The sequence below is a fragment of the Sarcophilus harrisii genome, chromosome 2, assembly GCF_902635505.1.
Source record: "Sarcophilus harrisii chromosome 2, mSarHar1.11, whole genome shotgun sequence".
NCBI classification, from domain to species: domain Eukaryota; kingdom Metazoa; phylum Chordata; class Mammalia; order Dasyuromorphia; family Dasyuridae; genus Sarcophilus; species Sarcophilus harrisii.
The window spans coordinates 554,012,481-554,025,717 of NC_045427.1; the positions used below are offsets into that span (position 1 = coordinate 554,012,481).

Below are 13,237 nucleotides of genomic sequence, written 5' to 3' on the forward strand. Positions count from 1 at the left end.
GTGCAGAGAGCACAAATGCAGGACTTTTGGGGAGCATTTAGGGATAATTAGGGGGCATAGCAGGAACATAACAATTAGGACAACTTTTTAGTTATGGCCTTTCTCTTTTACCTGGTCAAATCTGAATCATAAATACCCTTGAAAAGCTGAGGGATGTGCCAGAGTTAACTCAAAGCAGCTCAAGAAATTGTTAAAATTTTCCATGGGAGCAATTATGCCTTAGAAATCGGCAAGCTCTAACAATCAGATTTTGATTTTTTCTTTTTGATAATTGTCTAAACTTAAGAGAATATTGGAGAAAATGCTAATAAAACAGATTAAATCTAAAGGTGTGACCTGCTACATTTCTTCCATACAGACATAATTATTAAACTTTGGGAGAGCTAGGTAGTACAATAAATAGAGAGCTGAGTTTATAACTGGCAAGAGCTGAGTTCAAATATAGCCTAAAACACTGTGTTACCTTAGGCAAGTCATTTCTGTGTCTTAATTTACTGAGAAAGGAATTGGCAAACTATTTTAATATCTACCAAGAAAACCCCAAACGAGATCGCAAAGAGTCAGACACAACTAAATAACAATTTATTTATTTAGCATACTCCTGACTCTAACATTAACAAAATTGAGAAATAAGGTTAATTGCCTAGGTGGATAAATCCAAAATAAATAGTTTGCGTGAAACAGGCTGAAATTGTGAGAAAGAAGGCTTTTGCTTTTCATCATCCAGATAACTGTCATTATTCTTAATTTCACTTCATCTTGTAGACATGGACTAGGATTGAGAGAAGTAGTATGGAGTAAAGGGAAGAACCATGCAATGGGAGCCAAGAGATCTGAGTTCCAGTTCTAAATTGCTGCATGACCTTGAATAAGTCACATTATCTCTTAAGGCTTCCCTTTCATCTTCTGTTAAATGAGCAGATTGGGATAAATGAAGTCCTTTCTAACTCTGACTTTCTACGACTGGTTGAATGTAATCTTGCTATTCCTTAGACATCCTGACAAAAAATACCAAGTCTGTATCTGTAGCTGGAGTTGCTTGGATACAGAAAAATGAAAAGCTAGGGAATACAATCTTAAAAGTTTTGCATTTATATACTGCTTTCTTTCGTTGGATTTTCTCTCTGCTACTGTGGCTGCCACAGGAATTCCAGAAAGCTTGGTGCTAAATCCACAAAAGACTGTAACCTTTTGCAGGCATTGCTGGTTATCACTAACAGAAAGGCAGAGAATGTTTCTGGGAAAAATCAAGGGATAGAATTGAGCTACTGATTTGGAGAATTTATTAGAAGGGTATGGAGTATGCTGGCTATTTTCAAACACACAAAAACCAGCTGCTTTAAGGCAATGACCTTGAAATCAAAGTTTGGAATAAAGCCCTGACCATATTAGATATTTGGAAAGTACAAGACAAAGTACTTTTTTTTTTCCATTTCCCATGAGGTTCTTTGAAAGGCAGTGGTAATGTAGTGGAAAATATTCAAAATTTAGTGATAGAGGACATGGGTTCAAGACCTGGCTCTGACTCTCAGTTTCCTTATCTCTAAAATGGGAACAATCATACTGTACTACTTCTTTCACAATGTTGTTGTGAGGATCAAATGTGATTGAGGGTGGGAGGGAAGCAATCAATAATCACAAAATGCTAAAATGCATTCTTATCTTTAAGTGGTAAAAAGACAATTGGTATCAAAAGAAAATAGGAAAGGGTTAAAAAAGAATGTTCATAACAGGAAAAAGGTAATAAGGGAAAACATCCTTCAGATAAAATTAGATAGCTGACTATAATCAAACAATGTCCAAATACCCAGTTATTAACTTAGCCAGATAAGCAATAGAGAGCATCCAAATGGCATACTTTGCTGAGTTCACTAAATGCTTTTTTATCACACCTACATACACATATACTTCTTAAATCACTACTCCCTTATGGGGGGACTTTATGGGAGTCGGCAAGGTGAAGGTATTTGAAAGGGATAAAGCTTTAAGAGGTAAGGAGAAAAACACTATGAATTTTATAATCTAAATCTAATTTTTGTTGTCTTGATCATTTGGCTTCCTTAATTCCTTGAGGGCACAGGCTATTTCTTTTTGTTCTTTGTACTCCCGTTGTCATGCATATGGCAATAGTATGATACACAGTAGACACTTAAAAATGTTTATTGATAGAATTGATTGAAATTATGAGTATTAAAACACATTGCCAGTTTAGATAAGCAGAGAGAGAAAAGCACACTGCTGTTCTTCATTGGCATAGATCACCATCCACTGGGGGTGGAAGGGAAGTTATCTCCATGCCAAAGAACCCCAAACTTTTCCACCAGTGAAATCACACACTCTCATGCTGTCTATATGAGTTAGAGAACAGTATAATTTTGATTTTCAATTGTATTCATGAATAAGCTGAGACAAAGAGTGAAATTATTTGTTCAGATTCTCTGACAGATCATGAATGCAAATTACTCACTTAATTTTGCTCAATAAAACCATTTCACTTTAAATTAAAGCAATTCAGGTGCTGAGAGGAGATTTCTTGTAATGGGCTGAGGTTTGAGTTGATGCACTGAGGTCCCAAGTACGTGAGGCTAAATAGTAATTGGGCTATACTCTATTAACATACATGAGTGGATAAAGAATGGTCCCTGCCCACTCTCCGTGCAAGTCCTGATGTGTTGTAGAGGAAATGACGATTTTGGTGAGTGGAGGCAGAGAGAGAGGAAGAGAGGCTGGGAGAGATTGAGCCTGGGTTCCCTGCTCCTAGCTGCTGGTCATGTGGCTGCTGATCTAGCTAGCTTCTTGACTCAGCTACACACATTGCTATTGCCCATTCTCTTCCACCTCCGATCCTTCTTCACCGAGAATAAAGACTGACGATTTTCCCCTAACCTGAATTCCTGACTCCAACTGATTTTAAAATACGCGATCTTCACAATTTCTTATGGCTATGTGTTTTAAATGGTGGCAATTTTGCAGGTTCCTAGTCCCTTGAGCCTCTTAAGATTAATAATGAAATTGCTTTTTATAATAGATCTGAATTGAAGACTCAGAGATCATACAATACTTGAGAAGCTCTACTTTCAAGATTCAGGTGCACCTGAATTCCCCATGTTTTGTATTTTAATCAATGTCCCTATTCCCAGTTTCCCCCCATTTTCATATTTTAGCAAGTTTCTAGAGTCAAAGAGTTAGGTTTCTAAAGTCAGAAGAGGACAAGAGAAGCAAACTGAAGACAGCCTCTGCAGTTGTTGTCAAGAAGTAAATGAAGATACGCATAAAATCAATCCAATACATGCTTCCCCCTATTGAGTAGGCAAATGAATGTTTACTCCTCCCTTTACTCTATACCCACACTTCTCAGGTTTGTCTTTCCCCCCTTACTACCTTTGCTGTTGTTGAAATGGGATTTGGGGACTAGTAGGTGAAAACACACATAGAGAGAAAAAAAAAAAATCTAAGAGCAACAAAATACAAGAAACTAGAAGATTAAACTCAAGGAAGTCCCTAGTTACGCTTTCAAATATTTACTTGCTGAAATATATTCTTAAAAATGCTTAAAGGAATAATTTAAACTGGCCTCTCCTTGCAGTAGAGATTTTTATTTACAAAGAGATAAAGAAGGTATCACTTCAAACTTTTCCATATTCAGTACTTTGCTAAAAGAAGTGGGTTAGTCAAATCCTTCCCAAAAGGCCATTTGTATTCTATAATTATAGTAAAATTGATTCTAGTTGAATACTTTTATTAATTTTCTAATGAATAATTATAGAATTTATATACATTTATCATATAACTATTGTGATTTTTTCATGTGTTATATGGACATTTTCTAGTCTTTTGGAAGTCCGTTGGAGAACCAGTGCATGTGACACATTGATGTCCATTTTACAGGACCTAAATTGTCACTTCATGATTTTAAGTCAGTCAGTCATAGACACGGAGCTGGAAAAGGATCTCAGAAATTATCTTCTCCAACCCCTCATTATTTACTTGAGGAAAAGAAAGCCCAGGAAAATTGAGTGATTTGTTTAACACTGATGAGGTAATAGCAGAATTTGTAATCAGGTTCTCTGAATTTTAATCCAGCAGTGCTCTTTCTATGTATCACAAGGACTCCCAAATTACTCTATTGAAATACATCAAAAACATATGGCTCACTGGTATGAGTACTATCTTCACCAAAGTATGGTGAAGTATAACTTTTTTGCAAAATGAGGGGCTTCTTTAAATTCTTCCTTAGCTCTGACATTTTAGAAATGTAGAATATATTTTTTTTCTTTTTTAGAGATTTTGTGGAGAGAGAAAAAACACAGAGACAGAGAGAGAGAGACAGAGACAGAGAAAAGAGACAGAGACAGAGAGAGAGAAAGAGAAAGAAGGAGGGAGGGAAGGAGAGAAAAAGGGGGGATAACTAAAAGGCTAAGTGGCTGCCAAGCTTTTATAAAACTGAAAAATGAAAAGCAAGGAAAGCAAACTTAGAGGTTACCATTTGGAGGCGTAAGTAGATCATCTCTGTGAAAACTTGACATAGCCAAGAAAATTTATCACTGAGTAACCTTTTGTTAATAAGGCTCTCTGGACTTATCTGGACTTATCATCAAACTTTATGGCTATGTCTCTACTCAAATCCTTTCTGGCTTTGTTGAACTTGTCAGAGTTAGTGTTCCACTGATTTGGTCTTTGCAAACACAAGATCTACTGCCTGCCACAATGAGGAATAGAAATAGGATTTTTAGCAGAGGTACAGATGATTACATAGGCAATTATTGCCTGTTTGTTTTTATGACATATCTTATTCCTAATATCTACATGACTTATTTAATATTCAAGTAACTAGGTGGCACAGTAGATAAAGTGCCAAATTTGGACTTAGGAAGATTTGAATTCAAATCCTGTCCCAGACATTTATTGTATAATCCTAGGCAAATCACCTAACTTTTCTCACACTCAATTTTCTTGTCTATAAAATGGACATGATGATAGCATTGTTGGGGGAATCAAATAAAAAATAGGGAAGAAGTCAAGTTTTCCAGTGAGAAATCTCCCTCTATCAGTGTAATTCATGCCCACTCCTCAATCTAGTCTTGGAGAGTTTCCTGGGATGCTGAGAAATTAAGGTAATTTACTCAGGCAATATGCCTTTATTTTTAGAGCAGAAACTTGAAAATAGGGTTTCCTGATAATGATAGGTTTCTATCACCGTGATGTGTGATTTCTTTCTTAACATTATTCTTACAAAAAAGATTGTTTTGTGACCCTATTTAAGTTATGAGCCTGGAAGGATGGTAGAGAAGCTGTCTATAGACTTTGCCCTAAAATAAAATCTTTAATAACTATGCTCCAATCCTTACTTCAATAGATCTGTAAATTCATCAGTGTAAACACTGTTTCTAATAATTCCAATTGAAATTCATCCATTTTCATTTTATCCTACCTCTTATACATGTCCATCCACAAATTCCCAATAGGAATATTACTTAATGTGCTTGTCTTTTTTAATTCTTGTGAGATCATATGAATGTCATTAGGAGTAATTAATACTCTTTGCTGGAACTCAAAATGGTCCTGCCTTGTATTTAAACTTATTCTATGGCAAATGATATTAAAGTAATATTATTGCTATTATAATTGTAATATCATAACATAACATTATGCTATTATTCCTATTAGGAATCATTATAGGATCATAGCTGTAGTCCTAGAAGGGACCTAAGGTCATTTAGTCTAATCCTCTCATTAAATAACAAAACTAAGTTACTAGAAGACAGTAACTCTCCTAAACTCATGTAAGAAGTCTGTGTCAGAGTTACACTCTGATGCCCAATTCTCAGATTTCACAGTTGGGGATTTTTTCATTGGTGCATACTGACCCATGTGCAAAAATCAGGTATTTTCTGTGTGAGAAGCATTGCCCATAATTAAAAGGACAGCAGCCAAGTCACACAGAAGCAAACCTCTCAGTTGCTAGCTTCACAAAAAAACAACAGCTATAAATTAAGATGAAGAAAGAAGGAATATGGAAATGACAAATGCTAAAGGAAAAAAGTTAAATAAACGAAGCCTACTTCTTTATTTTTATAGCCAAGTGGCACAGTGGATAGTGGAAGTTTTTGCCCTGGAATCAAGAAGAGGGTCTAATTTCACATTTGACCTCAGACACTTATTAACCGGGTGACTCTGAGCAAGTCATTTAAATGTTGTCCACCTCAGTTTTTTTCATCTGCAAAATGATCTGGTGAAGGAAATGACCATCACTACAGTATCTTTGCCAAGAAAATCCCAAATGGGGCCTCCAAGAGTCAGACATGACTAAGACAATTTAACAACAAGAAGACTCTTTTATTTGGAAGTTGATATTTTTTTCTAAACCATTTTATATTCAGAAATATTTCTAAGAGAACTGCAAGATGAATCAAAACAAAGTTCTTTCTAGGCAATGGAGTCTATTTGTCATCTGTGGGTAACAGAGTGGAACAGTGGAAACAATATGGGCTCTAGCATCAATGGTCCAAGATTGAAGTCATGTCTCATGCTTACCTTAAGCAAATACTACTAACAGAACTTGCGTCTCCTCCATAAAATAAGGACATCGGACTATATGGTTTTTGAGCTCTCTTTCAGCCCTCGGGCTGTGATTAATCCTATGAAATAGGACTATTTCAGAGCCTTGGTGCAGGGCAGTATCACCCAAATGTGTCTGCCTATAAGATATAGCAAGACTGCTTATGATGACAAACTAACACATGGCATAATAAATATCCAAATGAATGTGGTCCTTCAGAACAATCACCTTGAGAGGTTAGATGCTTATTTCAATGTTGTGAGTATTACTTGGTTCTCTTTAAGAACTTAAGATTTCAGAGACAGTTTACAAACCCCAAGAAAATCTTTTTAAAGGCCCACTTTGCATTTTAATCCCTAAATCTATCTGAATTATTCTGTGCATTACATAATAACTTTAGCTGACATTTAGTGTCCTTTTAAAATTTCAAATCACTTTACATACATTATCTTTTTTCAACCTCAAGAATAGTTTACATTATATTATTATAGCCCACTTGTAAATGAGGTTAAGTGACCTACCATGGTCAAAATAAATATCAGAGGTAAATCTTGAACCCAGGTCTAGCATTCTATTCATAATATCATCCTGTCTTCCATGAATGAAATTAGGACCCCTCAAATATTCAATACATATGGGGTAGTTATATTGCTTTTCTAAGATTTGAAACATTGTTTTACTGTTTTAAATGAATGTAGAAGATTAAAATTAATAGTTATTGCCTCATCTTATTGAACAGATTTGCCCCTGAATGGTTTTTGATTATTTCCAAGTACAGTGAGGAAACTGACCTGCTCTAGTTAGTAAGAGCAATCCTCAAAAGGGAGTTCCAGAAATGTTTTGACCATTTACAAGGTAGAATCAACAGAGTAAGCAGGTATAGCTTTTGAAGATGACTTCCTGGGAAGGGGAGAGTATTTATTTGAATATAGGTTTGAATTTTGTTTGTTTAACAAAAGCAATTGCATAATAACAGTTTGTCTCATGAAACTAAAGGTGTGAAAGGACTTTCTGGTCCATTCATCCCTCATGCCTCCAGCATCATTAAATTTCTCTTGCTTTCCAAATTTAAATTATACCACATACAGGATTTCCTTATGTTCTCTTCCAGTTCATTAACCACCTCATTATTGCCTTCAAATGTTTTCTAACAATTCCCTACTGTTCTAATAAAGGACAGACTCACAGGTGGGAGAACTTTAAGTGAAACACTTTAAATGGAAACCTCTGACAAAGGGCAATTCTATTTAGAAGTTAAGCCCAGTTTTCAAAAATCCCATTGAACTTAGAAGTCACTAAGAAGACAAAACTAAGGATTTTCCTCTTTATAAAAAAGAGCTTAGAGAAATAAAACTAAATAAAAGATGACCTAGAAAAATGTTTTAACTATAGGATTTCTTTCTTAAAAGTGAATCTGATTCCTTACCCCAACAGATGAAATGTGGATAACCCCAAAGCAAGGAATTTTTCCCTCTTGGTAATCAAGAGGGTAATCAGCACCATGAAATTATGAGGATGGTTGTTTGGATTGAAATTTGTCAGAATTGCCCAAGCTCCTTTGAGGAGCTCTAAGGTTGTGTTTTCCAGAAAGAGAAAGTAAAAGAGACTAGATAGCTATGATTTTATACCACAACATTCCCTGGGGTCTCTGACAGATCCTGAGATAATTTTGGAGCTGTTAATTTTGAGAGTAGTTGATGAAAAGCCTCCTTCCCAGAATAAGGGTTATACAAGAAAATATGTTATGTAACAATTATCTGTTATATAACAGTAAGAATTGTCTGGCAGGTATTAGTGACTCTAATATCTTTATTTTACATAGGAGGAAACTAAGGACCAAAGAGATCCAATGAGCATAGTGCCTGGAACAGAACAGATGCTTAATAAAGGACTACTGAATTTAGATTAAGTGATTCAACCAAAATCACTTGGGTGATTGAGAAAGAATTTGAACCTGAGCTTTTTGATATCATGTCCAGTGTACTATCCAGTGTATGATTCTGCCACTAAATAAACCAGGATAACCCTTACCAAACATTCTCAAATGCTAGGTACAAATTTGGAAGTTCTTAGCAAACTGAAAAGGCTTCAGGTAAGTACCTAACAATCATATAAAGATGTTGTTGTCTTTTTTTAAAAAAAATTTTTGGCCTTCCTAGGACCATTCTAAATTTTCAGAGATTTCTAGCCAGAAAGATTCGTCATTAGTGATGAAATTTTTTGGTCATTAACCTACTGAGGAATATCACTGTCAACATCTTCCTCTCTCACACTTCTTTACCATCTTCTTCAACCATCCTGCTGCTGCTAATTAGTTGACATTTTTTATAGGATTTTAAAAGTTAGAAAACCACTTTATATATTCACTCATTTGAGAATCTCAACAACCCTGAAGTGGGCACTATTATTCTCTTTTTACAGATAAGGAAGCCAAAACTCAAAGAAATGAAGTGACTTGTCCAGGATTCCACAACTACTTCTGTAGTAGACAGTTTGTGGTCCATTAAGAGTTCATCAACACTCATGAAATCATAGCTCCCTGCAGTTCAGACGTAATGCTTACCACAATGAACAATCCTGTGATGGGATGAAGCTGATCATTTTGCTAATTAGGTTTTCTCTATTAAAATTAGACTATCAAACTTAATATATAGCCCCATATTTTTAATTGTGTTTTTAAAGTGTATGTTTTATACTCCACTGATTAGTGAAGCAATGTAGGAAAGCTGCTTTCTACCTCAAAACAAAGAGAGCCCTGTGCTCCATCAGGAGTTTAGGCTCACAGTATGGCAGCCAGAGATGCTTAGGGATCTGATTCCAAGTCCAACACAACAAATCTGGATGGAAAATTCTTAGAATGGTTCCAAGGACTTTATTTACTTTCTACATCCCCCACTGGTTAGTATCACATCTATGAAAAAGCATTCTTCTATATTCTACAGATGTAAATAATACAAGGGTGTGGGTTTTTTTAAAGAGGGATTTCATTCTCTTCTAGTTGAGAAATAAACACAAGGTACACATCTTATAACAGATATTTACAGAGGTGTGCTGGTCCTTTCACAGTAATCCTCACACTTCGACTTCCCAGTGGAACAGCAATCACATTTTCTTCCCCTAGGAGGAAACAAGAGAATTGTAGTAAGAACAGATATGATGAGAGTGTTAAAACATAAAACAACCAGAAACTTATTCTTGTGGTTCACATTTTAACTTTAAATAGGCTTTTGTTGTATTCCCATTTCATTATATTTCATTTCAAAATAGTTAATTAAGTAGTTTTTCATTGTCAACTATGTATCCTGCACTGCTTGATATTTGGGGGGATATAAATACAAAAATGAAAAACTTTCTGCCCTCAAAGAATTTACAGTATATAGGGAGGGATAACACATTCTTATTTTGAAGCATGCCCTTGTTAGATTTCAGAGAGTTGAAGATCATAAGGGTAAGACACAGAGACAATGAGATGAGAAGAAAAATGAATTTACCTATGGATCACATGACTAATAAGAAGCAAAAATATTATCTTCTGGCTCAAAGGTCATCCTTTTATACAACAAGTCCCATTTTAACAGTCAGAATTAAGTTGCTTTGGAAAAGTAACACACACACACACACAAGCATCAACAACCTTGGAAGTCATTCTGAGTAGTGGGAAATTATATTTTGTAAGTCCAAACAACTTGAATATCAAGAACAAATTAGTTACATATTTATATTCTATGGATTTCATCTGAATTTATTTTGTAATCTTTGGACTGACTCATGGATCTGCTTAGTTTGTTTCACTCCATTCCCTCCCACACATAAATGCAACCAGTCCAGCTGTTCCATCATATTTTGCCCAATACCTCATTTCCTGTCACAGATCACAGTGTAAGTAGCAAGATCTATAGGAAATCAATCACCCACACAACACTAACTAATTATAATGCTTCAGTTTAGATCTAGAAATTTATGTTAGGTCATTCCTCTCAGCAATAAACCTTCCTTACATGCACCCTGAAACTACCTCCACCTGTATGAAGTTAACTTAAACAGGGAAACATTTCTGAATTTTTCTCACTATGATCTAATACAGACTTAAACCCATTTTCTATTCTGGCTTTCTCTCAGCTGATTTTCATGCTTTTATTTCTTCTTCATCCCTCATTACTTTCACCCCTGTTCTCTAGTTTTAGGGGCTATAAGCATGGGTAAAAAGAATTGAAGAAACCATCCCCCCTAACAACAATAAATATTCAGAAAGAATTTTTGTCATAATAGCTTTGGATTATCTGTTTAGGAAAGAATTTCATGAATATATAATACAGGGACTGGTAATCTTACCGATGACTGACCATAAATTTAACCTTTGTTTTGTAAGGCTTTGGAAGGGTGGTGTGACTATGTTGATAACTGAAAGTTAGTCAGGGGATAAATGTGTCCCATTAGAAGAGGAACTTAGTAGAAATAAGTGACTTTAGACCAAGAACCTTATTTCAAATCCCACCACTGATGTTATTATTTTTTTAATGTTCCACAAGTCACTTAATCTCTCTGGATCTCAGTTTTCTTATCTGAGTGGATTGAAGTAGATTGACTCCTAAAGTCTTTTCCCAACTTTATATCACATTTCTATAATTTTTTTAACTGCTGAAGAGACATCCTACATCCTTGTTACTGAAAACTAATCTTTGGCATAAACTGCCATAGGTTGGTACTGAAGATATTTACAATTAAAGTTCTGTATTAATTAACTGTCATGAGTGATAATGCTGATGAGATTGTTCTTAATATAAGAATTTGTTTAATAACAAAAGTCCTAATAGGAGTCAGTTAATATAGCAAAACAGAGTTGGCTCTGATAAAGTGACAAAATGTATGATTCTACTTTTTTAGTTTCTATTTTTTTAAGTGTATCAAAATGGTATTCCCTTATATATGGCACAAAGCATCCCATATTACTGTGTTGTACAGGACCTCAGCTGCACATCTAAGTAAAGGAGAATAGAAAGATAGAAGATAGAAACATCTGATATGCTCCCTGAAGGAAGGGATGGACTTTGTCTTTGTGTTTCTAATGCCCAGCACGGTACCTCATTTCCAGTAATAGCTTCAGTTATTCAATAAGCATATGTTGAGTGACTATTACTTACAAAGCATATGATATGTATTGTATTTCCTACATATAAGGTTTTCATGCTTTATAGCCCATACAGAGATTACTTTATTTAAGCTTCCTTCAAGACTATACCACAATGATGTTTCCATCAATTCCTTGGGTAAAGTATGACTAAAGTTGCTGCTATACTTTAGACCCATATAAAGGGGAAATCCTTCAAACAGGAAGTTAAAACTTGTCTTCACTTACTGTCATTTCATAGTTCTGGCTCTTAAGGTCAATAATGAGGAGCAGAAGGGTTCTGGTTACATTGGAAAATGCAGAAGCCCTTCTCCATAAATATATGGATTTTTCCTCTGTCAGTTTAGAAAAAGCAAAAACAAAACAACAACAAGCAAAACTTAAGATTATATTCCATTTCTCTAAAGGAACATAAAAATAGGTCTCATTGTGGGCAGAGGAATGAAATAAACAGACCTCTTGAAATTTTTTTTTTATAACAAAATATATATTTTGCATAACAAAAATAATGTTGCAAGGTTAATAACTTCATTTTATATATGCTTTTGTCAGAGAATTAATTTGTATTAATCATAATTTACTCTAATGTAATCAACCATTTTTTTCAGGTGTTAGTTTGGCAAGGGAAACTATCATTGACCCTTGTCACTTCTATAGATTTCATGAATGGCTGAAAGTTGAAAAGGAAAGAATATAGATCCAAAAATAAAATGGAATTGAATACACATAAATATTTTAAAAGGATGATAATGTTACTTATCAACACTAGGAGACTAATAAAAGGAAAATCTGGACTGACATACAAATCTTCTGACTGAAGAGGTACCCTTCCAGTGCCCTTTCCACTGATGATAAGTTTTATGACATGAGTTTCCTATATTGTTCTAACCCTCTCAAATTAACTTTCTTTTAAGGTCTATTTGATAATAACTTTAAATTCTATACAGGTAAACTCATCCTTCATACCATGTCATTTAGGTCTCATAATCATATAAATAAGAACTTAAAAAACAACAAGAGGGAGCACTATTGGGTATCCAGCTAGGAATCTACTTAATACACATGATAAAGGCAAATTGCAAAGCAAGGATACTCCTATCCTATCCTCATCTGGGTTTTGAATAAATGATCTTGAAGCTTTTTTTTAACTTCTAAATCCTATGAACCCAAACAAGACAGGTAAATTTCCAGGGCCTGTAAGTTTAAAACTTATTTTTCTGACCCCAACTTATGGACAAGATCTTGGCAACAATATTTCATTCTCCTGCACCACCTTGCCCCCACATATTGAGGAGATAATCTCCCCTGCCAGTACAGTATCTTCATCTGCCAATCTTTGGTACCCTGAGGCTAAAGAACTCCCCTAAAAATTTTTAGGTATAGAAAGTGGAGAAAATGCAAAATGCAATGAAAACCACTACTGTACTTAATTAGAACATTAAAAACACACCAATTGCCAATATTTGATAAGAGGCAGTTTTTCTGTTATAATCCTTCAACTGGATGGAGTGTTTTGAAATTTTTTTGTTTTTTTTTCCCTATGACCCAAA

General features: G+C 34.9%; 1 protein-coding gene across 4 annotated transcripts in view; it reads right to left on the minus strand.

Moving 5' to 3' along the window:
- The window catches only part of ADAMTSL3 (ADAMTS like 3), a 542,401-nt gene that overhangs the window by 195,405 nt on the left and 333,759 nt on the right, over positions 1–13,237 (minus strand). For all 4 annotated transcript variants that reach the window (XM_031955661.1, XM_023496559.2, XM_023496553.2 and 1 more), the window contains one exon: positions 9,602–9,676. In XM_031955661.1, coding sequence (XP_031811521.1) covers positions 9,602–9,676 — 75 coding nt within the window. The remainder of the gene's footprint in view (positions 1–9,601; positions 9,677–13,237) is intronic.